A 27,768-nucleotide genomic window follows, 5' to 3' on the forward strand; every position below is an offset into this window, starting at 1 on the left:
GTCGTGCTCAGCGGGGCCATGTGCTCTCCTCGGTGACATATTTTTAGTATATTCTGTTTTGTCTTATCTTAAATCATGTTGCTTTGAAAACATTGTACATAGTACATGTTTGTTGATGGTCTGTTGGGATCATTATGATACAACTGTTATTGGGGATGCATGTTGAAAGGACTTATTGTAAATGGTGTATAGTATTATATGAATCAATCACACAGAAGCCTGCTGCTATGTACAACTGTTTATTTTTGATTTGCAAAACATCGGACAAAAATAACATTACATAAACACCAATTTATAATAGAAAAAGAAGATCTTTGAAAAAAAAGAGACAAGATAAATTGCAATTACATTAGAATTTAAGTGACTTAACGCTTTTTTAATTATAATTGAAGCCATATCATGCTGACCTACACAGGCAGTTTATGGCTAGTAGATTCATCAGTATGCACGTGTTACAAACATTACATTAAGTGCTTTTGTTGGTTCAGGCATTTTAATTGAATGTGGCATGATTTGGATTCACAATGCAGGGTTAGAATTCAATGCCAAATTCTAATTTTATTCTTGACTATATATATATATGTATATATATAAAAAAGCCAATCTCACACTCGGACAACCCTCCCGTTCAAATTAAACATTTGAAGCCAGCTTCACTAACACCCTCCCCTGCATTGAAAGGGTCATACTATGGCACACAGCTCAGGGTAGATGTGACCATGGTGACATTGTTCCTCAGTATTCACTGATCAATAAAAACTCTAATTTTATTCAGTGTTTACCTGAAGCAGTTTGACATTAATTTAAAAAAAATAAAAAAAAATAAACTTGGTTTGAATTCACCAAAGTGAGTAGTTGCTCTGTTAATATGATACTCTGATCTGAATGGAATACCCTCCCCCACCCACCCACCCCCAAAAAAGCATCACTAAGTTGCGTATGTTTCAAAGGACAGGACCTCCCAAAGAGACTTGTTGGCCGACACTTTGACACTTTCCACGTTATGCAGTGTCATTAACACACGACTTGGCGATGCTCAGAATAAAAGCAGCGTTGCATGGATGCTGAGGAGTTCCTCCCTCCCGATTCCCCCTCGCTTGACCAAACACTGGCAGGGAATGATGAAGGTGTGGGAGCAGACTTTGGGACAGAAGGAGAGGTGAAGACAAGGAGAGGGCAAGGAGGAAATGATAGGAGACAGATGCGCAAGGATGGTGTTCTACAGAGAAAAGACCATGCGAACAGTACCGAGTGAAGCGTGGACACACCCCTCGTTTCTCCTGCTGCCGCAGAGTCTTTCAGGTTGTTCCCTCTAAACAGCGGCACTGACTTTGCAAAGTCGCCCTGTTCCTATAAAAGATATCTATTTTATCTTACAGCTTTTAAGGGCAAAACAGGACAGGATGACTTTATGGAGCCGGTGCAGCCGTTTAGAGGGACGCAGCAACAAGATTAATTACATCGGTTGCTGAAAACTACATAGATATCCTAAAGACAGTGCTGAAGGACACAAATGCAGAGAAGGACGTCATTTTCTGGAGTAAATGCAGCCTCATCCTAGCCAGTCTGAGCCCTGTTGGTCAGAGTGCAGGCACTATATTAAAAACACTCCTGGTATATTGTGCGTAAAAAAAAAGGCAATGTTAAGTCTGAGAAGAAAAAAAATAACAAAAAAACAAAAAGACAAAAACAGAATGACTTCATTAGCTGGACTCTCCCAAATATGTGAGATATCTCTGAGGTAATCATTGAAGTATGACTCATTAGACAGCAATAAATACCAACATGAATACAAATATTAAAAAAGTAAAAACAGAGGCAAATGCTTAATGCTGAAAAAAAAAATCTGAGCTAAGAGAGGTAGGTTTTTTAGGTAGAGTATGGTGTACATCCATTGTGGACACTCCTTTTTGTAAGAACTACATTAAGTTGATTCCATTACAATCCCTGTCCTAATGGGAGGAACAAAATAATAATAATAATAATAATAATAATGATAGTAAAAATAAGGACTTGAAAGCCTTTGCATGGGAGGTGGTCAACCGATTTCTATGAATGATATCGTACATGTTCTGCAGACAGGATTTGTAATGGCAACAGTTGTACAAAAAACTTCAAAAATGTCTTACTATAGCATGATAAACTGTAAAGCTTGCTGGTGATAGTGTACCATGAGTTGTATATTGCAGCCATTGTTACTGTGTTATGTTGCCAACTTTGCGGACAATCTCAACAAAGAGTGGACCTAATTTGTGATGTCGACTCGTATGGTTTTCAAGTTCCAATATTTTAATTACCACGGAGCAGAGTTAAAAGTTTATGGAGTCCGAGCAGCCTACCAGGGTACAACCAAACAGGAAACTGTCGGAATGTACGTGTTTTTTTCTTCATATTTTGTGGCGAATTGAATGAGGCAAAAGTCCCCAAAACAACATTTATTTACGTATTCAGTCATAAAAGGGAAACAAGGGACACCCCTGATGTCACAACCCGACCAAAATCAACTTTTCCCAATCGGTGTCACTATGATGCATCCTTCAGATTATATCCTGTTTGGTTTTCAACCCCCGCCCCCTCCCCCCACAAGAACAATTCCTCTTTTATCCTATTGTTGTTGTGGTGGCGGGAACTCTCTGCGTGGCACTTGCATATTCACCAAAAGTCCCACTATAATGTATTAAACATACACGAATCAACACTGCATCACTATCTCAAAAAGGAAAAAATATATAAGATAAAATCAAACCAATGTCTACATACAGGAGAAGTATGTATTCAGAGAGAGAAATCAACATGGAGACCTTTCAAATCTTCAAAAGTCCGTGTTCAGTAACCAAGCACATCATACTTCTCATCATACTAAAATCCGAACATCCTATATATATATGAGTGGTACTGCCTCAAAACACTCGACACCTTAAAGTTCAATCGCAGCAGGGACATTGTGGAACACAATGACATCCCAATGATTTTCAGGAAGAAAACCCAAACTTATTATAATTTCATCATCAATATAGATAGATAGATATTTATATGTACTTTACTCATCCCAAACTGGGAAGTTCCGGTAGAAACAGCCATTAAACTTTCTGCTATGCGGCGTCCAACCCCACGACTGTCAGCTTGCAGTGTCACAGTGACTCGTAGTGAACATTGGAATAAAGCCACAGTGACGGAGAATGGACTCAAAAAAAACAACAACCCATCCCGACTGAAAAGATTACCGCAACAACTGTCGCAACCTCTCACTAGTCGGTTGTGAGAGCATGTCACGTTGAGCTCGACAACAGAGGAATGAGCGCTTGCTCTCTCTCTCTCTCTCTCTCACACACACGCACACACACGCGCGCACACACACACACACACACACACAAACACACACACACAAACACACACAAACACACACACACAAACACACACACACACCATCTTCCTCAAAGATCACAGAGTAACCCTGGTCTGCCGAGATGAAGGAAGCTCTAGTTCTGACAAAGGAGGCCCGCATGGCCAATCACAGGAACCGCTTCGACAGACGTCTTCTGTCACATAGCTAACAGAAGACTTTAAGATTTGTGTCACTGCTGCAAATTATTTCCCTCTGTGCCAAGTTGCTTCTTGTAAAACCACCAGCACTTGGCGGGGATTAGACTTGACACCTCTTTGGGGACTTGTCTCCATGTAAAAAGACACATCGTCTCATATAACTTTACCATAAAACCCACGTGCAGGAAGCCAAACACGACGGGCCTCTAAACCCGAAAGAACTGAGATTCTTTTGGCGGTTTAGTTTTATAAGCCATTAGATGCTGTCTGATGAAGCATAAGCCAAAGATGACTGACAGCAGAGAGAAGGCATACGAGTTCATGTCCAACATAAGCTTATGTTCCAGGAGCCGTTAGATAAATAGCTTGAGTTTAGTAGATTATCCGATGAGAATATCCAAGGCTCTGGATTCACCACGTTGGTGTACTGTAATGCATCCGATGTATAGCTAGCTTGGTGATCTGTATGGCTTATATAGGAGAGCAGCTCAGCATGTTCAGCGTGTCCTCTCATTCGGAAAATGACCCTTGAAAATTAGTCAAATACATCAACCCACCACTACACAAATAATATTCTGACTGAGACACAAGATACACAAGCAATCCCCCTTGAAGCCACTCCCGACTCATTCTTTAACAAACAGCGTAATCAAAGTGAAAACAAAGAGCATAACGTCTTAAAACATCAGAGTAATGAATTCAAAAAAAGGGTCAATATTGTATTTGCATATATTTTTTTTGAAAACAATTAGCCTTGAGAAATATCTATGTAGCCCTATGTACAGCGACGGACATGTTACGTACAGTATATATATATTTATATGTATATATATATACTTGGTATTTACACAATGCAGCCACTAGAGGGCTGCGCAGCATACATCATCAAACAGGAGGGCCCGGGTGTGTAGGTGCAGCTGCGGCCGCCACCACCACAACCAGACCCTCAGACATTCTAGAAAATCCACTTCCCAGTCAGAAATGAAAGGGGTGTGATATCTGTGGAGGTCTGAAGCAGCTTCCCAAGCTCTCCGCCCACCCGAGCTCTGAGGAGGAACAATTCATGGAATTGTTTTTTAAAGGTGAAGTAACGTATAAAACACAAAAGCAAACCACTGCAATTACATCTGCATCTATGCCAAATTCCAAAGTAAGGTACGCAGCTATATACTGTATTAGGCGAGCCCCTTTGCTTTGGCCTCGACTTACTATTCCAGTTAGATTTGGCGTTTTAGCCCTTTAAAATCTGTGATAATATACTGTATATCATATCAATACATAGGCTTGAGTAAAAGGTGGTATAACAGTGCTTAGGATACATGTGGCAGCGATTAACTATTTACAAGGAACTGAACATTTTGACAAGAGAAAACAATAATGAAAATCATTTTCAAAAAGAGGGAAACGAGCCATAATGCAGGCTAAGTTTGATTGACAGTTAGCAGTGTAAAAAATAACTAATACATTTAGTGGCTAATTCTCACCTCAAAACCGAGCACCCCAAAATTCCTATCAAAACCTGACTAGATTACAGACTAAGCTCTCTACTCTGCAGTATAATCCTGTATATTGACATTTTCCTTCAGAGGCTGTGAGACTAGTCAGACGACTTGCTAGCATGTCGAGAGGCTGCGCACACAAAACGACCCATGGAGCAGCAAGTTTTTTTTCTTTCCTATTTCCTTTTTCCTTTAGGTACTGGAAGCTTTTTTGAGAAAGTAGTTGACCATACCTTTGGTGAGAGGTGAAAGGCATGAGTTTGAATTGTTCACAAAGTCGTGTATAAATGCTGCCTTTGAGAGAAGAAAATGAAATAAAAACAAAAAATACAGAATTTTCTTTTGAAACATCCAAAAATGTCAAAGTAATGTGCAGGCACTGCTTTTGCACTGATAAACGGAAATGTCATCCGTACTGTCTCTAAGTTGCTCTGTGTAAAAGTTACTGTTTCACATAGGTGATGTAAATATAAAACAACCCCAGTAAAACCAAGAGGTAGCTCAACTGAATGGCTAAATGAATAACTGAGTATGTCCGTTTTGTTGGCGTGTGCGTGCACGACATGCGCACACAAAATGTCCTGGCATTTGAAGCAGCTGTTTGTTGATTTAAATACAGACAAAAATACTGTATATAGGCAGAAGTTGTATGTGTAGTTTGTATTATATGAAGGTCCCTTGTTTACTGTGTCTCTTCACACCTGCTCGCTTGCCATACAACCTCGGCCTTTACACACACACACACACACACACACACACACACACACACACACACACACACACACACACACACACACACACACACACACACACACACACACACACACACACACACACACACACACACACACACACACACACACACACACACACACACACACACACACACACACACACACACACCTCTATTCAGTCCATCCAGCACATTCTCAGCTCCCTCCGTTTTCACCACCAGGGGGTCTCGTCTCCGGCTGCCCCTCTGAGGTTCAGTGCGTCGGCCTCTAGGAGACTTCGCTGCCGAACACTTCCAACACCAGCGGGGTGAGCTGCATGCTGTGCTCCGGCTGGAAGGACAGTGAGCGGTACTGTTTGGAGTGCTCCTCGTTGAGGCTGCGCAGGTCTGCCAGCTTCTGGATCATCTTGGCGTAGAGCAGCCGCCCCCCTGGGTGGTGAAGCTGGATGTAGGCCTGCAGGGTCTCGGATAGGCGGTCTTGGAGGGCTTCAATCCGTGCATGATCCTGCACACCTGGACGGTCTACAACAGAGCAGGGGAGAGTATTAAGATATTCATGGTTGGATTGAAATGCTGTGGGGAAAACTGAGGATTTCAATACAATATAATATAATAAAATAACATTTATCCTGGAAAACAATGAAATCAAATTCAAGTTGTAAACTACATAAAATTGCATGATCGTTGTGTTTGCATTTCTACCATTCTGGTAAGGTGGCATGCTAATTTTAGATCAGAGAGAGCACACCCATGTATAGTTAATGAGCTGCCTCATATACACAGAGGGATGCAAATATCCACTTGGTTACACACGCTCGCTTGCATAACAATACAGGTTTAATATATTCACTGTATTCTCTGCAAATGGATACCATACTGTACACACAACTGTGTTCCGTTAAAAGCTATTAATCACACGAAACATGAAACCCTTCAAAAAACTCGGGGCTTGCACGTCAGTGTGATTTGCTTTGAGGGACAGATGGTAAAAATGCTTCATATACTGCCAAAATGTTCAAGTTGATATTTTGCCGCAATAAAAACCATCATGAACATATACTCCACCGGGGGGAAAAAGATGGCAAACATGATCACTCATACACAATTCATGATGACCCTCTACACGTTCCACCCTCCTCCTCCTCCACACAGTCAGATGTTCAGTACCTGGAGAAAGCAGACAGATGGCCATCAGCAGCACATGTTCCTCCTCCTGCAGGTTGAGCTTCTTCAGGCCCACCTGGAACTTCACCAGTGGCTCGAGCAGCTCCAGAGTGTGGCCCGCTGTGGAAGACACAACACATCATTACTGTCTGTGCAGCGCGTACGACAGGCTCCGTACTACATCACAGGAGAAAGGCCCCCCAGGGCATTGTTATCATCCCACTTCATCATTAATATTTAATTTAGCCTCTTGGAATCATCACTGGTGAGGATTTTTCCTTGTGTGTCAGTATTGTTAGGAACTACTGATTTGGAATTTTGTTGGAAAAATATCTTAATTTTTTATACTACGGTTCATAGGGAGAGTTGTTTTTATTTTAGGGCTGTGTTATGAATTGAACCTCAATGCTTTCAGAGAACTAACCAAAGTGTATTCATTCAAATCAAAAAAATCTGATTTTCATATTGTTTTCTATTTATGGTCTTGTACAGTTACGGGTAATGTTAGGGCAAAATTAAAATCACAGTGAGGCACTTTTACTTTGGAAAAAGTCAGGGTTTAAAAAAAAAAATCTGGAAAAGTGTGACTAAAGAGTAAACAAAATGAGATTTTGCACAGTTTAACTATGATCTGTGCAAAGCATTTTGCAAAAAACTTCAATACAATAATTTAGCCATGAAACCTTGACGCAGAAAATCCCATGTGAAAGAGCGTAAAAATACGTTGGTCGTACAACGTTTTCATTACTGCATGGCAAAACATCTGTATTCCAACCATGCCTGATGTCAACTACGTGTATTTTAAGAATAGCGTGACAGAGCTGCGTCTCCTTGTCCAGACAGTGGTTGTTTTGTGTGGTGAGCAGGTCATGAGTGACATTCTTTGGCTAATCTCAGAAAGAGGGGTTCTTGTTTGAAAGTCAAATGAAAGCCACATCCACAGAGGCTTCTGCACATATGTGCCATAGCGCCTGGTTTTTGCAGAGACACTTGCAATAGCGTTCTTTCCCTATGGGTGTGTACACAGGCCACTGGCAGTAACGTTATCTGTACTCCCATACTAATAATCATCATCACCTCCTTAACACCTGGCCGCATCCTTTCGCGCTCTGATAAGACGCGTTAATGTGTAACACGAGCATCTTTTCTTTAATTATCAGCTGAGCAAAATGAGTTGAATGAATAGCATGAATATACATCGTCCTAAACACTAGCTCGTCTTTACAACAGTCAAATTGTTCACATGGCAACGTTTAGACTGACCTTTGGTGACATCACTGATCTGGTATTTAAAGTCAGGTCCACCGCAGCTCCATGACATGTCCTCCAGGTTGAAGCTCTGATTTGATCGCAGCATGATCACCTCGATGGCGCTGGACTTGAGCAGGGCAATCTGGTCCTCTGCAGTCAACTCTCTGCACGGAAATAATTCATTTGTTATTCAATGTACCGCAAATGGTAAACTATTAGACAGACAGTTCTAAAAAATAACCTTCATCAGTAGTATCGACTTTTTCAGAAGGACACACTGTAAATGATTTCTGTAAATTTACGGCACGATTTCAACAGTATTAACCGGTTATTTGTTAAAACAGCACTTTGCTGTTAATAAAAATGACAATCTGTAAAATTACACTATATTGATGTGTTTTTTACAGCACAATGCTGTATTGCTAAAATACAGCACTTTACTGCAGAGTAACTTAAATAACAGTGTCATACAGTATTAATTACATTCTGGGAAGAGAAAATTCACCGGCATATGCTGGCACATCTTTCCCCATCTGTGTAATTGTTTGGAGAGTATCAATTTTATTCAATCCATAAATCAGAGAAACGTCTATCAGTGATTTTTCCAGGTTGTTTGCATTATCGAATATGTGCATGTGTCATCATAGATAGATTAGGCAGCTAGCTAGAGTTTCATACACTGCTTAGTCAGACAACATAAGCTCATTTTTATGTCTAAGTTACCTTGCAAACACATATTTTGACAGTTTATATAGCTAATTCAGCCCCATAACTCACTTACATGTGTGAAAACACCAGATTGTTTTGTTTCTCTACTTCTTTGAACTCAATTTTTTCTCTTTCTTTCTCTCTCTTACACAGAGTCAGAGGTGGTTTGAGAGGACCAGAAGTCCGTCACTCCTCTGACATCGTTCAACTCTTGGACTTCTGCACTTACACTTAAGTATATTTGTTAGAGCCTGAATGTACAGTTCATATTTGGAAATGATATAATGGTGGTGTTCGTTAAATTCTTATTTGAATTTGAATTGTTTTGACACAGCATTATATTGACCAATGTTTTGGCCCAGGTTTTTGTTAGTACTAGTTTAATATGCAATTGTTCTGCATGTGCAGTTTACAACTTTTTATCAAAATGAATGGTGAAATGCAATAAGAGGTTGTGATTTTTTTCTCTCACATTGTAATTATATGATTGAAAAATCAGTGATTTAGCTCTTGACTCTCAAAGAACATTTTGTTGTGATTTGTGCTCTGTGCTTGAAGCCAGATTTTGGGAGGGCTTTTCCTAACAATATTTGCTTTACTCATTTGTAGTGTGACTATTCATGTGTATTTAACCTACCTCTGGATTAATTCAGGTTCAAAAAAGAAATTGTATTTTTAAAAAAAGGAAATGGTCAGTCAGTGAAGAGTAAGGTTCTGTAAAATTTTAAAAAACAGCCAGCCAGTCAGTTGACTGTTAAATACTGTGAAAATAATTAAAAAACAAGTTAATACTGTAATTTTGAATAACAGTACAAAACAGTAATGTTAATTTTACAGTAACATAATGGCAACCCTGCTGCCAGCTGATTAGGTAAACAACAACAAAAAAGATTCAAACTTGGAACCTGCCCAATCTGCATAAACATGTCGGTTTATCAGTTGTAGAATTTATTTCAAAGGAATTGTTTATCACTGTTTTACTGACTATGGGTTCAAGGTCAGTCTTTATCACATATATGGTGCGCAGGAAAGAAAAAAACATTGAAAATAACTTTCTGTTTCCTCCTTCCAGTTGTGATTGGTCAGTGTGTATAGAAATCTCATTTTTATTAAAATCAGTAAAAACTGATGGCGTTTTAAGCATCACCACTGTCACAGCTACAGTCCTGCGTCGAGCAATGTTATGAAATGTCTTTAAATGTTTATGAGGCGAAACTACTGGATTAGCAGGAGACATGAGCTGAGACCTGCAGATCTCCAGGGGAGGTCTGGGTTGTTTTTCAGGGCTTTAGAGAGCAGATCATAAGTGAACGAACATTCCAATGGTAATCTGACCACGTCCATCACTCGCTGCAAGTGGGAATGACAACTTTCAGGAAATTCAGGCCCCAACTCGTTTCACTCTTGACTTTGGGATGACCTCTGAGACACGGAGCTTTTGTCTCCGTCAACACACCCAGATGCAAACATGCTGGAAGGCAACAGTCGCCATGTGTGTGAAAGGAAGGTAATGTGCCGAGTATGCCAGAGCATATTGTGCTGTTGTATTGAGTCAAAGGAATTTTATTTGAGTCTTTCCCTAAGAGATATTGTACTATCCTCAATATCTCTTAGGGAAAGACTTTGTACCATTTAAACTTCTTAACATTCAAATAGACTGTCTGAAAGTGTACCCGCGGGGCAGACAGGGTTCCCTTAAAAGGTCACGTAATCGCCTACTTACATACTTAAAGGGCCCGATTTCACATTGACAACATGCCTGGGGCAAATGTATAACATCGTCCAGTGAAGGAGCAACACAACAGAAAAGATTCTCCACAACATGTCAGCTATCTGTAATATGAAGTCTATCAGTAATCTGTGGCCTTTAGACCACAGCCATCGACTAATCAGGCAGAAAAACAAGTAGGTGTACAAAGTCTTCAGCAGACATTTAGGTAAAGAGTAACGAGACATGCAAATAAAAAATACATAAGGGCGGAAAGTTCTGTTAGTACAGCTCCATCTAGTCAATCATTTATTAATAATAATAATAATAAAAACAACATTTGGTTGCATGAACTGGACTATTCTGAATGCAAACAAAAAAAATCTGATCAAAAGAAAGTTCTCTGCAAAAACTGAAATACAGAGCAGAATTTCTCCTATGTCTCTCGGCCACTGCGTAACAGTATGTCAGCTATGAGCAGCAATAGACTGCGAAATGAAAACTGAAATTCAGGAAATTAACTTAATGCAAACCAGTCAGGAGCAAGACCGAAAAAACACAACTGACAACTTGTCATTGATGTTTAAGTAAGTATTTCTACTAACCAACAGGTTTTTACTTCCCATCTAATATTGGAAGTTGTGATTCAGAGACAATCTTTTTTTTTTTTGATAGCCTATATGCCCACAAGTAAAATTTCAAGACAAGGCACGATGTTGTGATTTACGACAGATGCAGAAAGACTACAGCAAAACAAAACTGGAAGACGGATACAAAGATACTTTTTCGCACGCACGCACACACACACATAGCCACCTGAACCCAGGGATCATCTTGGCAAATCCTATGACCTTCTGGATGCTGTAGGAGACCAGGTCGGCCAGGTGAGGCAGCATGGAGAAGCTGGAGCCCTCCTCACTGGAGTCTGGGCTGCTGCCCTGCTCCTGGTACATCATGAGCAGGCTGTTGAAGTTCACTTTAGTGTCTACCGACTCTGCAGTGAGCAAAACCAACAGAGCAGAGAAGAGGAGAAGAGAAATGGTCAGAAGACAGTGACAGAAGAGAAAAAGAGCAGAAAATGTTCTAATACAAAGCACAACAAAGTCACACTATTCTTACAGGAAAACACACAAATTCGGAGATGTGTTGAAAGAACAGAGATGAATCATGAAAATAGAGGGGGGGCTTGTTGGCAGACAGGACGATCTGAAAATGTACGCGTGTCAGGTCCGTAGAAGTGAGATGAAAGCTTAGATGACAGCTCTGGCATCATGTGAAGCATGCAGAGCGAGCTGCGGCTGTTTTGAGTCATCTGTGTGTGCCGAGTGTTGGAAGTGGGCCACGTGACCGTGTCCCTCGCGGTGCTCACTCCATTAGTGACGGAGGCATTAATGAACTGATGTTTACTAGAGTCAGGTGTCTGCAGGGAACAGGTTATTCACAGGATTTATTCACAGGACTGGATTCTCAGTAAAGCAGCGTAACAGATTACAGTATGCAAACACCTGAACTAGAAGAGAAAAAGCTGTCATAAGTCAAGTATTAATTTTTGATTTACTGGGGGGTGAAATGGGTTAATTACATTACTGGGCATTCATTGTTTTCACTTGAGTTTAAGTGAAGAGCTTAGACTGTGCGTCTCTTACCAGGAGAGTGACTGAAGGAGTCAGAAGAGGCATCAGAGAGAGAGTGGAGAGAGGCGGCTCTGCTGGCGCTGCGAGTCACTGGACCCTCACGCACAGGAGGCTAGACAGACAACAAATCCAGTCACTAAAATTGAAAACCAAAAGTTATAAGCCACCTGATGGAAACTATTCATGCTGAGGGTGAAGTTGGAATCCGCAGTGAAAAAGGCATTGTAACAATCTTCATTAACAAAGGAAATTTAGGGTTCACCATTCAGATTCTCATCCAAAAACACAATGTGCAACTTTGAGGGATATATGCTGAAAAAGAAAAAGGGATTGAATTACTCGATTGAGTGTGGCTGTGTGTGAAACATGTGGGGATGTAAAACTAAAGAAGGATTTTTAGATGAGAAATGATAAGGACAAGGAGAACCAGTTTGAGGGACTGTTGGGTGGGAGATTTGTTCGAGTAGAGGTGAAACTGAAATTAATTCTGATTTTAGGAATCATATAATTGAAATTCTGCGAGTATCCTGGTCAAGGCACTAGTGGCAGTGTTGTATCTTAACATTAGTATTTATGTTGTTTGAAATCCCATGTTAGTTTTTTTTTTAAAATTTGTAATAACTTTGAAGGCATAGTGTCGATTTGTGAGAAGAATGTCCATATTGAGGCACAGACCCTGAAGCGGCAGAAGTCAGAGTAGGAGTCGTCATATGTTTTGTGGTGGGCCTCCACCAGCGTGCTGATGACCTGACTTTGCTCCTCGGTGAGCCGGGGCCGGCGGGCCTCCCGATCCGCTTCGCGCTGGGCCTCCTCGTCCTTCCTCCGCTGAATAAGGTCCTTCTTCCTCTGCACTTCCTCGTCTGTCAGAATGACTGGGGGGGTCACAATGAGTCAAAGAGGGAGGGAGGGTGTTGGAATAAGACAGGAAAAATAAACTTTCATGAAAAAACATAGATGGAGAATAGAGTTTTGTGTAAGAATGACATTAATAAAATATTAGAAGCCGGGCAACGACTGGAAGATAGAAGCAGTGAGTTTGACACAAAAACTGGACGGACTTTAAAGCATCTCTGTATGTACTTGTCAATTACATTGTGATGACAGCTATGTCAATGTGGTGTTGGGTGGAGGGGGGTGTTGTTATTCTCTGGAGGAAGAGTATGGGAGGGGACGGGTCCACATGGAGACCCCCGCTGCACTGAACAAATGAACGCATTGTCTTTGTTCTGTTCGCTCCTTGTTGTTCTAGCGACTGAATTAGCTCATAGAGTCGGAGATAGGGCGCGAGGCAGAAAACTGGGTCTCAACAACATGCTCCTGTTTTAGCAAATGCAACGCTGTTCACAACGGTAAATTGCAGTGTCGGTGCCATTGCTCCTATTCCCAGGAACACCCTTGGGGAAAAAACATTTGGCTGGAAGTGAGAGGCCTTTGATTAAAAGTGGCCTGTCGACAATATCCGGATATCGGGAGAAAACAAGAAAAGATGTACCTGCTATTCACAGACCATGAAAATAAACAACCCTGTGTGGAAAGAGGAGGCCTCACTGGATTGTACATAACAGCAGGTGTTTAAACTTCAGATGGAGCATACTTACTGTATACAATGTGCGGAGGCTCCAGTAGTTCAAACACAATGTGTAAACACTCTTATGGGGGCAAAGACCCAGAGACACTGACCCCAGTCCAAAAATTACATAATATTTACAAGAGCGACAATAATTTTACCTTTAACCAAAAAAAGGAATCAAGACTGTGGTTTGTCCAACAAGAAACACATGTGAAAATGAACATAATTTACATAAAGGAAGTAATATTAACATGAAAACGGAGTACGTGGGAGGTTTGTCTTGGGTCCATATCAAGGGTCACAAAAGAACTATTGAACCCAAAGGCCAAACTGGGACAAAACCTTAATGACTCCACTATTCAAATACATGCATGTACATTACACAGCGCAAGGTTAAAGTGTTTCTCCCTGAAGAAATGTGGGTCATACTTACACTCTTTCATCATGCCAATGTCCACACAGCGTTTGAGCCGGCATGCCTGGCAGTGGCGCCTGTTGTCCTTGGTGATGGTGCAACTGCCATTAAAGGGACAGGTGAAGCTGGCCTTACGCTTCATACTGCGCCTGAATAAATTGTGTACAATTAACAGTTCATTAAAATACACGGGAACACACAAGAGGAGAAATCTGTTTGTAAATTTGTAGATAACAGATCTGAGCATATAGAGTAATTTGAATTTTACATAAATGGAAATGAGGCACCTTTAACACAGTTAATAGTCACGGTAGAACTGGATAAATATTTTCAAGTCTGGGATCAACTGAGGCAGCAAACACATGGATGGGAGCCAAGGAATCCAGGGGTAAGTGAGGAATCATGCCAAATGGTGACGCAAAGCTCAATTATTTAGTCCGTGATGGACACGTATGTATGAACATTTATACACAGATGTGAGCGAGCAAGCACACACACACACTTGGTGAGAGTTCAAATAAGGGCCAGGCAAGAGACGAGGAAGGAGATTATTAAACATCCGTTTTTTTTCATCCTCTCACTTAAAATATCAACACTGCTGAAATGAAAAGACACAAACGGATGAACACATCCACCACACACGGGCTGGCACTGTAGCACTACCATGACTCGCTCTAGTTTCGTATCTGATTCAATTGGAAACTTGTGTTTATCAACGAGCAGGTAGAAGCCAAGGCATTAACTTAATGGCTGAGCTCATTTGTATTCTCTACCTGCTGCTGAGCGTTAGTGTCCACAGCAATGTTGCCAGGTTTTGTGTGTGTTGTTATGTAACCGTGGGTGGCGGTTACATTTAATGTGTGTGTGAGTCTGTGGGTGGCCATTATACATGCAGGTTCACATCAGTGTTTGTATGCTAATGAGTACATGTGTCAATAACTTGGTCAAAATACATCTTGTTGTTTCAGTGGTATGAGCTATAGTGCTTATATTTATATTGTGCATCTATGACCTCACATATGCATTTGTGTACCTGAAAAAACCCTTGCAGCCCTCACACGTCATGGCATTGAAGTGGAAGCCGGTGGCTTTGTCACCACACACGCCGCAGATCCGCGGCATGTTCCTATCAAACTCGTCAGGGGCCAGGGAGGATGTACTCACAACTGTGGGCTCCATCACTGTACAGACCAACGGGAATGAGGAGAGAAATACAGGAGAGAGAGAAAAATATTATTGAATCAGCTCAGAGGAAAAACCTGAATTGGGGATACCAACGTCTAACATTTTTCTTACTGTAAATTATAATCTTTTCAGTGCAGCACTTCACAAGGTATCAGAGAGCAAAAGTTATTAAACTCAACTTATCATCATGTGGTTTTTAAATTGTATTTCAACTATTATTAACTTACAGTGGTTACTGTATAAAACGTACGCAGATGGATACAAATGTCTTTTCACCTGTCTCCATGCCAACCAAACATTGTCCCTTCCTGCAGGACAGACTGAGTCCCAGTTTACCCTTTGGAGTTGAACTCTACTCCAGTGTTTTTGTCCTAGAGCAAGGAACCGGAGGCTTATGAATCAAGTGGAAAAAAAACTTGTTCCACACCAAAATGCTGGATCTGGGTTACATTTGATTACATAGTGCTTTGAGTATCTATTTCACGTAACGGCCTCATGAGAGGGAGAGGGGGGAAAAAAGGCATGTCACCGCACGGCTAGCATCCTCATAAACAAACAATCACTGTCCTTTTCACAAAGCTCCTTTCTTATTCTTTTCTTTGCTTCCACTGTGGAGTCAAAGCAGAGCAAATGATGAAGGAGATGCAAGGCTGAGGGAGGCGAGGTGAGGACAACGAAACCGATAAAAACCTCAACAAACTCACAAATCAACAGCCAATGAGGTGAGAGCCCAGCTGAATAATTCAAAATGATTTGACAGAGCTCTCTATAATTCATGTCTAATTAATAAAGCTCTTGTGTTCTACCTAAAAGTCCAATATACACCCCTGTTAATTTAACAACTGGCTTCTCTTTCTTTGTTGCTGTTGTTTTTCTACTAAGGACAATTGTGAACATTATGGCCAGTCTGCCTTTAAACCAAATTCTGTTCCTGGCCAATTCTATTAAAGGGATATGAAGTCCTCAATAAAACAAAAGGTCAAAAGAAGAAAGGAAACAATAGGCTCTTGTCATTGCGTCAGTGCTGCGGGCATCATGGACAGCAGTGGCTCAAGCATCTGCAGCATGTTGACGTCTTGTATCTCAGAACCACATGCTTCAACATGGAACATCTGATACAACCAACACTGTGGTACACTGAAACTCTATGTATGCACGCAGCTGGCAGCCAATACTTGTGAATGGAATTCAGCAGATGTGTCAAACAGACCTTTGACAAACAACAGAACACAGAGAAACTCAATGGTCGATGGGAAAACACAAGATTGTTTTGCTTCATCATTAGGTTCCTTAAGAGAGGTGAGTTCTAGCAAGTTAATATAAAAACAAGCAGAAGAGTAATTTCTATTTCTATGTAGTTGGTTAAATTGGCATTTTAAAGTGCTATGACCATCTTGTAAACCACAAAAAAATAAGGGAGACACACTTCCAGCTTAACCAAGAAAGAAAAATGCAGTGTGAGGATCAGAGTGTGTGATGAACCAAAATGTGTGAGTAAAGTGCGTAACCAAAAGACGATGCTGGGTGTCTTGGCGTGGAGATGGGGACAGAGCGAGTGTTAACCTAGAAAGGGCACACAGCCGTGCAGCAGAACTACAAAAATGCCCTCGGGCTGCCACATGTATAACATTTTAACTGAGCTTTACAGAACATTCTTAGCTGCTGCCACAAGGTCCTTAAATATTACTAGGCTAAAAATATTTTAAACAAATGTATGTCCATGAAAGTGTTACAATAGAGTTTATACAGACATATCATGATAACACATTTGCTATCCAGGTGATGTAATATGCACAGGTTTTATATTTCAAACACTGACACTATTTAGAAGTTGCTCTGTATAGTTACGTCACAGCCTGGAGGGGTTTGTATTATAGCACCAAAATGAACCAAGAAAGACTTGAACAGGAACATTTAAAGAAAAACAAGAACAAATAACCTAAAACAAATGCTGTTTTCAGTGATTGGGGTTTACCAAACATCCTAAGTTGCAACTTTAACAAGTATCATGGTTCTGTAATAAAACTGCTCCCATGGGAAAACCAATTCCCATGAGCTGTTTCAACATGTGCTCCTAACCTTATCTGCCATGTTTGTTCCAAAAAATGATGACTTTGCTGGATTTGTGGTGAGAGTTGTTGTACAGGATGACCCACAAACACGGGATTCATGGTCAGGTAAGGTGAGATGTCCTAAGGTGTATAACAAAAAAGTCTGGTGTACCACTTCAGTCCTGCTGGCATTCTGAGTGGGGACAGATTACCAACCTTGAGGGCTGTGATTCAACCCAACTAGAGTGTAGTGAATTCAAATATTATATTCTAGAGGCAGGTCTGAAATCCATTCATTGTCTATACTGCTTATCCTTTAAGGGTTGCGGGGGCGCTGGAGGCAATCCCAGCTGACAACATACACAGACAATCAACCATTCACACCTACGGTTAATCTAGACTCCCCAATTGTGACTGAACTGTGGAGGAAGCTGGAGTAATCGCAGAAAACCCACTAAGACACGGGGAGGACATTCACACTCCACACAGAAAGGCTCGGATTTGATTTTATTTGAACCAAGAACATTCCTGCTGTGAATCGACAGTGCAACACCATGCCGCCCCAGGTCTAACATATTAGCTACAAAATCAAATGTTGCACAATATAATTAGGACAGCCCTTTAGAAAGCATAAAATCTGTTCTCCCGCATGCCGGCCGACTAATCCCAGCAGGCATTCACACTCATCACTCAACGTGAACCAAGAGGGAACACACCCAATCACCTTACTATATCATCAACCGATCAGTGAAGTCAGTCCTCTGTGATTGCATTCAGCCTTGACAGGCCATTAAACTAAATGCACTGTAGTATTGAGAGAGCTCTAAATAATGCATCAGGTTATTAGACCAGATCTGTACTCATTCCAGACTCGGGCACACAAAGCTAGGGAACTGGTTTCGAGCTTTGGGGCGTCTACTGAACGTCTCGCTCTTGAAGGATACACATATTGCGTGTACAGGGTTCGGAAGCATCAATCAAATCAGGCATTAATGCAATAATGCAGATCAGAATATTACTAATCTCAATGTATTACAATGGCATAAAGCCTTAGGATAAAAGAGTAACTGTCTGATTAGTTCACCGGGTTGAGTCCAGCTCCATGACAGGCATACCTGACATCTGGCAAATAGAAGCTGTAAATTATAATTTCAACATTCTGTAAGAAGCATCTCCAACTAGGGGGCTTGCATATTGTAACTTGACTGTGTGTTTTGACTGGGCCATTGCAGCGGGATGGACATTATCCAATGCCTAAGACATATAATTCATATACTTTATTTGTTGAATAACTTGGATTTTAACAACTTCTTGAGCTACAACCGTCAAACTCCAACATTTTGGAACTAAAACCCTCTGAGGTGGTAAACAAGAGTTGTGTTTCCTCTTCTGCAAACAGGAGCAGCATATATTTGGTAAAAATACGATATTAAGAGCTTACGGAGCTTACAGATATGCAGCAAGAAATGGTCTCACTGGAAGTTTCTGTGGGTGTTTTACTGTTGCCTATCATCAGATTTACTTTTTCCACTTATTCTTCTTCTTTCAAGCAACTGCTAACACGATCAGCATTTATTGGGAAGCCTCTTTTGTTAAGCTAGTTTGTAAACCCAAGCAAGAAACTTATGGTCCAGTTATGGTCAGTGAACTAAAAAGTGTAAGTAGCCTGTAATATTAGCGAGTATAGGAATCAAATTAGTTGGTTTTTTTTTAAATATCTGTGAATTATGTTATCAACTAAAGAAAGATGGCTGGTATTTCACAGCTTGATGACAGCATTAAAAAACAAGACTGCAGAAAATTAAAATTACTACTAGGTTACGACTTTAAATTATCATTTATTTTGACATGCGGGGATGCGGGGCGGGTGCACTGTAAAAGAACTAACCTAATTATTAATAAATCAGTTGAAATGACGCTAAAGTTATTTTTAAGCTTTAAGAGTTTCTAAGATAAGGCTAAGCAACGGGACTAAAATGCATCATCATTTAAATCCCATCACAAATCAAATTCAGATTATTGCTATAAGAATTATATTTAATAACTGGTATTGACTTTTACTCTGTGACTTTTTGTTTTCTGTTATGGAGGTGCCTGCTCCTAAGGTGATACTTTCAAATAGCACAGGAACTACTGGGTCTAAATATCACTGTTGAACAGGTCTCCAGACAACAATTACACAGCAGGGCTTGACACTTACTCCCCCCAAGGAGCAAGTGCTCGCAAGTAGTATTTTTCTACTTAGAAGTGCATGAAAGCTTTAGGGGTACAATAGATATTTATTTTTTAATCATGGCAAAAGAGGAGACATTTACAAGAATTGATTGATTATATTTATTTGGATACAAAAAGTACAACAGTTTTTTTTAATTATTCCCAATTCAACAGTGTTTATGTAATTATTCATACTTTCAACTATATAATACTATGAATGGTATGAAATTCATTAGAATGAAATAGTAGTTCTTAGTTCTAAATGCAAGAAAAGGTCTGCTTACTACATTTAAACAGAAGAAGTGGTGTCTAGAGGGCCCTTTCATTTGAAACAATGATGGTTAAGTCTAATCAAACAAAACAAAACAAAAAATAGATGGCTAGGGGATGAATTTTGTAATACTTTTTATTCATACGTATAGCCCTACATACATTTTCAAGTTCACAGCCATTTAGTTGCAAAAGCCTACAAACAAGCACTGTTTTAACTGGTAACAATATAAAAGACTTTGGATGGGTATTTCTTGTAGGGCTATTAATGTTTGAACAAAAAGCCAACTTTCTGACTTACTGATAATAAATAATGAGATTGTGTGATAGAGACAGGGAGTGGGTCCTTTTGATAATTAAAAAAATATTTAATTGTGATTAAGCATTAACAACAGAAGGTTTAGTGGAAATTCAAAGCAAAATGCACTGTACAGTAGCTAAATCATATGAGCCACTGTTGGTTGTGCTTGGTTGAACAGTTTCTACCAGATCATTATGACCGTTTGGTTTATGTAAAATATTTTGTAACTCTTGACCTTGAGCTTCTTTTAAAAAGCTTCTGATTGGAAATGCATTCATATTGTAAACATTGCATAATAATCTGATTCACTGTGGGAAAGTGTGTATATTTATGTGTATGCAGGTTGGTTTTTGCAGTCAATTCATATTTAACATGTAGATTCAATGTTTTTCTTGCATTTTTTTATTTTTTTGTGACCTTATTAAGCACTTCATAATTAGTTAACAAAACTGTTATGAAGAAGCACAACATCCTCTCGCTTTTGTTACGGTCTCACCGTTGTGCTATTGAGCATGCTGTATGATAGACATGTTTTTATTCTGGTTATGAGTCCATTACACCTCACTACACAAAGACTTCAGATTAATTTTCATCTATTGCTCTGTGAATGCCCATTCGCCGTTTACTGTCAGAGAGGGGAAATGTCAGCCAACAGGAGAGCGAGCGTAGGAGGAGAGAGGGATGCGGGAGAGAAGGCAGCCAGGGAGGTGTGGGGAGGAGGGAACGCTGGCTGGAGAGATGGAGTAAAAACCAATAGGGATATATACATAGATACAGCGAGTAGGGGAGGGGTGACCTCTTTCACAGTGACTTTCTTTGTCACAATAGATATGACAGAGAAATAGTATGAGGAGAGGGTACGCAGCAGTGGGCCAGAGCGACGCCGTCCACACTGTGTTTTTGTTATTTTAAAAGCTGGCTAAAAATATGCAGTCATACGCTACTTCAATTACTGGCTAAATATAAATAGATGTCTCATCTCTGACAGCCCCTCATCTTGAAAAGCATCTGGGGGAAAATCAATTAGCTTTTCATGTTGGAATCATATTTATAGTGAGATATATTTCTGCCGGTGCCGCTTCACTCCCGTATTTAAATAATGGAGCCGATTTTGGCATCATGTGTTGTTTGACAACACATCATTGTCACAACAAAAACATTGTAGTCTGGTCACCTAAACTATGCTTCGGAAAACTGACATTTGTACATTTAACCTTAATGTAATTTTTGTGTGTGTGTGTGTGGGGGGGGGGCTGGAAACTATTAGATTCAAGGCTGTGGGTGTGTTGGAGGTGGCATGCATGGGCCAACCACATGTGACAACACCACACCCTCCTGCTCAACCAATGAAAAATGAGGACCAGGACAGTTATTCATTATTTTCCTAAGATTTGTTGGGGAGACTGAAAAAAAAATTCAATGGTTTGAAAACCAAGGCTGCAATTAACAATCAATTTCGTTGCTGATTATATAATGATGCCTTTCCCCATTCAGCATTAAAATGTTGACAACAGGGGAAACACCCGACACAAATTCCAAAAGCAAAAGCAGACGTCTTATATACATGTCTTGTCTAGCCGAACCAAGTGCAAAAAAAATTGGAAATATTAAATTGGGTAAGATAAAACAGAGAATAAAAACAACAAATCATAATAACAATTAAGCTATTAGGGCATGTTCAGCCATCATTTCAGCTCTAGTAAAAGAGATAATTCTTTACATATTAAATTCTTTTCCCTCCACAACTGAATCAATGTGATACGTGGGAAATAACAATTAGAGACTGTGAAATCAAGTGATAAAGAAAAAGCAATGCACATTAGAAGACGAGGAGAAGAGTTCGGGGATCTGAGAGAGCAAGAGATGAGGCCTGCTGTAATTATCTGCATCACCACAAACTGACTGCAGCATGTCATTTTAACTGGGTGGTGAAAGCTGCAAAATAAAGACATTACCCAAATTTTGGTGGTGGAGTTGGAAGAGAGGTTAGGGAGTTTCCCCCTTCTTTTACCTCAACACACTAGCTAGGAGAGAACACATGCTACTTAACATGCAGCGGAGCAGTGACTCATCTTTTCCTTTTTGATTTATTCACATCATGGCTGAAATGACACGCATGTGTCTCATAATCCCAGCACTGACGCTACAGTAAGGCCCATGTTGGGTTTAAAGACATGACATTGTTGTCAAAGCGACAAGGCTGAACTGATGATAGGTCGTGGATTCTGATGATAAACGGTCTTGTGACGTTGGTGTTCTGGACTAAATTAGGATCAACATGTCTACAAAAAATTTTTTTAAAATATTTTTAATAACCTCAGTTTATCAGTGGACACATTTCAGGGTTTTAACTTGATAAAGTTGAAGGAATATCCACAAAAGTTTGTATAATCTATTCAGAATATGCACAACCTGTGCCCCATTATAGGTGTAAATTGTGGCACAACCTGTACTGTATCCCAGCGTCATGAATTGATACCTCTTACTAGCACCTTTTAAATAGCTGATATGAGAAATCAATCAAATTGTCTCTTGACCACAGATGGCGTGAACCTGAAGAACAGAGAGTGAAGTGCTAATATGAGAAATAGTAACACCTCATGCCTAGGATGTGGCATGATGAACATAGTCCTTAGATTACAGTAATCTGTGTGCTCCTGCTGCAGTGTGCTCCTGAAGCACTGTATCGAGCTTCAGGAAGACATTCATAATGGCGTTTGTGCCAAGGTGGACCTTGGCAGGAGGCCAATTCCACTCATAAGGTATCTTATTTCCCCCTGTTCTACTTGCTTTTTCATTTGCAGCTGCACCTAAGTATGTTATCATCAAACAGGAAAGTGGCAATTGTTCTGTTTTTTGTCAGGTTCCCTGTTACTTATAAAGGAGACATTAAGTGAGACCTCAGCCATGAAAAAGATTTGGAGAGCAGCCCAGATGTTAGATTAACTTTCATCAAAGTCAATATCAAGTGATTATAAAAACCCACCCTCCACCGAGGCCCACCATCTAACAAACCTAATTAAGTGGTGCCATTAGTGCTGAGATGAAATGGGATTGAGGACAGGGCAAGATATAGCAAAGTGGGAAAAGAGGAGGATCCAGACACAGCGCTTCAAGAAGGGATCGTTTTAACTGCACACAGACGTGCAGAAGAGAGAGGGGAAAGCGGGAAATAAAAAACCTCTGGCATCATGTCCCAAGAATGTCAGCAATGGGCTTACAGACCACATCCCAACACATAAGAGTCAGAGTCGGAATCACATCCAGACCTATAACAGCACTAGAAGAAAGAGAGGGATTGCTGTGGAACGCCTGAGTGCGAGAAGGAGGCCCTGTCTGACAGTCCAATGAGTATCCTCCATCAATATCACATGACGCAATCCCACAAATGGTTCTGAAATTGTTCCATGCTGCCAAAGGTTTCTCTTAAAGGAAAAAAAAAGAAGGAGAGTGGGAGAACTATATAAAGGAGGAAAGAGTGAGAGAGGAAGAGGAAAAGCGAAGGAGCCGTTTTGGAGAGAGAGTTGGAGGCAAAGGGGAGAAAACATAAGACGATGTGTTTTACTGCATACCTCGGGCTGGGTCACTTCGAGTACAGAAGAGACATAAAATAAATCAGATCTGGAATGACCCGGGCTGCACAGAGAACAGGGCATAAACAGACATACACGATTCACACAGAGAGGCACATCTGAGGCCACAACAGTGGCAGAGTTGAGGGTGGAGAGGAAAATTTAAAGGTGGGGGGGGGGGGGGGGGGGGGGGGGGGGGGGGTCGAGAAAAAAAAGCACCATTAATGCAAATATGATCTGAGATTAGTGACAGGGAAAGTTTATTTCAAATCAGCCTGGTGTTAATATTCAAAATCTGCTTGGTGTTAACAAAAAAAAAACAACACAAGAGGAGAACAGAGGGAATGCAACAATGGACAAAAGAGACAATGTGGACCCAACAACAACAAAGTAGACAAAGTGAGTCTGTAAAGCAGCTAAACAACTGGCTGGGCAGACTAGTCCAGTCCTGTCCCTTCGCTTTCCTCTCTCTCATTCACCCTCCTGCAGCCTCCACGGGTCTATCGCATGCTCTTTTCCTATGATCACAGGGAGCATATTACAGCAGCAGTAATAGCACATGACAAGGTGACCTGTGCCCCACACAGGATGGGCTACACTGGGGTGGAAGGGGTGGGGGGTCCCATGTCCCGTGTCAAACCCTATGGTCTCTGCCCCACTCCCCCCCTTGCCCAGGCCCCAGCGCTGGCCTGCAAGGGGAGAGAGAGAGGGAGTGACGGCAACCTGCCCCCTTATGCTGGGCCCCTTGCTGGACTCTGGAGAGGGGAAAGAGACGAGGCAGGGAGAGGCCCACTCAAACACACACACACACACACACACACACACACACACACAAACACACACCAAAAGTCCTCTTTATATCTGCGCTGAATTTGACAGAGAAAAGTACTTTCTCAAGCAACACCTAATCGTGCTCACCAAAAGCCCAGTGGACGGTACCGGACAGACAACAGACGAGTGGGTGAAGTGGATGCAAATGCGCTTAGCCCAAAAAAACAAAGTTATATAATCTCCATTAAATGCTATATGACTCTCAAGGAAACACTACGAAAAAAGGAATTCAAAATACAAGAAATGAATGGCATTTGTGTCTCTAATAAAAAAGATATATATAAAAAGATATAAAACCGTTTGAATGGAGGAAATGTATTAACACATAACCAATTTACACACAAACAATCCAACAATTAATTGATTTAAAGAGAAAAATACCAACATACATCCACTGCCCTACAAACCAAACAGTGACATACATTTTGCTTTCCAAGAAATTCATTTTCACTACCATTACTTGTGCTCTATATACAACAACAAACATTACCTGTGTGATGTGTTCGGCCTCGATACCATCAACAACAGGAGGTAATTGAGGACCCACAAACATTAGAGGGGAACTTAACACTTCATTAGTCTCAAAGGCAGCTGAACATATGTGGCAAACAGCACGCATGCACACACGCACATACAAGTGGGTCTTTACAGTAACGCACAGCAGCCTCTTTCTTTCTATAGGGTTACATGTGAGAGGAAGCAACCAATTACTGCAGTCACGGAAGAGGGTAGGGGGCAGGGTACTTCACTGTATAGGAGACATAATGGACTGTACCATCACCACAGCACACGGCTCCATAGACAACCTGCTACAGTTGCAGTCAATTAAGACAAACCGAGCACATTTCGTAGATTCCCCATCTCGGGTCTGCGCTCAGTCCTATGAATGTATGAACTGAAAATTGATTTAATACCATTCTTGGCCCTCATGTGGACAAAGTCTCCTTCCCTGTTCAAAATAACACAGGTTCAAGGAACGGACACCTCATGCTGACAGCTGTATGTGGTCCCTTCAGATTTTGTTAAGCGACAGAGAGAGAAGAGCTGGGGGCTGTTTAGATTCCAGCCATAGGAAAGACCGGATCCCTTTAGTAATTAATGACCTCATTATCTGTCTCCATGACAACTGAGTGAGTGGTCAAGGCATACAAATTAAAAAATACTTGTGGACATGTAACTAATTCTACCAACTGTACAACTGAGTGGGGTTTTGCGAACGTGACTCGGAAGGGCTGGCAAACTGTAATTGTATGTTACATGACGAGAGCTGACTTTGAGTGTTACGTGGTGTGTTGTAAAGAAAAGGGTGACTGGGTGAAGGTGAAGTTGTAATACGAACAATTTAAGAAGGGTTAGGGTTTTTCGTTTAAAGCTCTATGATAATGAGACAATTCTGGCAGAAAAACAGCCTCTACATTAATGGATTGTATTAAAAAAAATATTTATTTTTTAATGTTCTGCAGATTTCAGGCCCGAGTCCTCGGCCTTCGGGAGCATCACAGATTTGCGTCACATCTTGACAACGCGCATTGAATCAACCAATGTTGTTGTTGCAATTCAGAAACCGTAGATGCATCATTTCAACAATGGTGACATTAAATCCCTGTTTTGTGTAATATTTACACTTGTCCCTACAACGTGCACCAACTTACTTATCCAGAGATTACTTACGTCGTGTGTGAAGGCAGTGAATGAAAGTATCATAACCAAAGTAGCACAGTTGTGAATTCACCAGAAGCAAATCAGAGTCCATCCTAGAAAATCTGTTTCCTTCTCCCCAACATGAAAGCAACACAGATTCTGACACGATTGGGTGTGTTTGTTTTCAAAGAGAGCAAAGAGTGAATAGAGTCAGTGCACATCGCCAGGTACGAATACGAAGCAAGAAAGGAAAGAGAACCAACATCTCACCTGAGCTCCTCGCGTGCCCTTGTACAGTCGGTGAGACGTGAAACCGTTCTTCAGATTATCTTCAAGTTGTTAATCCTGTTCAACACAAAAGGGGAAAAGGCATGTCGCAAGTCAGTGAGTGGGCCTTTTACCCTAGTACCTGACCTGCTGCAGCTCTGTTTATGTAACTCTCAACTATTTTCAACACACACACACACACACACACACACACACACACACACACACTCTCTCTCTCTCTGTCACACACTCTCTCACACACACACACACACACACACACACACACACACACACACTCTCTCACACACTCACACACACTCTCTCACACACTCACACACACTCTCTCACACACTCACACACACACACACACACACACACACACTCTCTCACACACACACACACTCTCTCTCTCTCTCTCACACACACACACTCGGTGCTGACCATCACTCTGCGGTCAAGCACGACGGCGCACACGCCGATAAAAACGGCAGTTTGCGCCGCGCTCGTGCGCTACAGCTGCCTTCTCGTGTGGTGTTGAGCAACAGGAATTGCATAAACTCAAGTCTCGACTTTAGCACCCCCCCCCCCCCCCCCCCCCCCCCCCCCCCCGTGCATGCGAGTTCCATACCTCAGGCTCAACTTTTCCCCCCCATCAAGACCGAGTCGCGTTTAATCCTCCTCGGCGGCGGCTCTCGCCGACGTGTTCACTCTCTGGCGAAGTGCGTCCCCTCCATGTTGCCTCGACCAGCTTCGGCAGCTCAGCTTCCGACGGGGGAAGAGGGGCCGGCGCAGCGGCGACAACTCCAGAAATGTGAGGAGACTCGGGCGGAGGAGCGTCAGAGTCGTACGCCCTTTTCGGACCGCTGGCTCCCCGCGCCAGCGCTGGTCGCAGCTAACGTTAGCGCGGCTGCTCGGCGGCTTGAACCCTAAAACGCGGCCCCAAGTTCAGCCCTGCTTCACGGACACGGTGGTTGAGACGCAGTCGCCTGTCGGCGGCGGGCGAGCGCGCACGTTAGCGTGGAGAAAAGTCAATCTCGCCTACCGTACTCCGACGACAAATATCCCTCCTTCTCCAGGACCCAAATACAGATGGCCATTACTTTTCTTTGTTATGCACCGCCCCCTTCTGAAGACCTCTACGGGAAAAAGGGATTTCCCCCCCAGCCCCTCTGCTAGCCAATCACGCGTGAGCTCGGCGTGTCCCCCGCGCT

The 27,768-nt window shown here is 41.5% G+C and overlaps 1 protein-coding gene across 2 annotated transcripts; it reads right to left on the bottom strand.

Moving 5' to 3' along the window:
* Nucleotides 1-904: 904 nt before the first annotated feature.
* On the bottom strand, nt 905-27,749 carry LOC118308731 (vitamin D3 receptor B). 2 transcript variants are annotated; one of them, XM_035630012.2, is made up of 10 exons: nt 27,600-27,749; nt 26,561-26,635; nt 15,259-15,406; nt 14,244-14,374; nt 12,916-13,112; nt 12,253-12,352; nt 11,423-11,600; nt 8,203-8,354; nt 6,943-7,059; nt 905-6,297 (listed from the first exon to the last, which is right to left on the bottom strand). In XM_035630012.2, the coding sequence occupies exons 3-10, from the start codon at nt 15,402-15,404 to the stop codon at nt 6,044-6,046; spliced, it is 1,275 nt and encodes a 424-aa protein (XP_035485905.1). In that variant the 5' UTR covers nt 15,405-15,406; nt 26,561-26,635; nt 27,600-27,749; the 3' UTR covers nt 905-6,043. The 2 variants fall into 2 exon arrangements, with proteins under 2 accessions (XP_035485905.1, XP_035485904.1); XM_035630011.2 differs by having other exon boundaries at nt 27,186-27,740.
* Between the last annotated feature and the right edge of the window lie 19 nt (nt 27,750-27,768).

Source organism: Scophthalmus maximus, chromosome 6 (assembly GCF_022379125.1).
Source record: "Scophthalmus maximus strain ysfricsl-2021 chromosome 6, ASM2237912v1, whole genome shotgun sequence".
Classification (NCBI taxonomy): Eukaryota; Metazoa; Chordata; class Actinopteri; order Pleuronectiformes; family Scophthalmidae; genus Scophthalmus; species Scophthalmus maximus.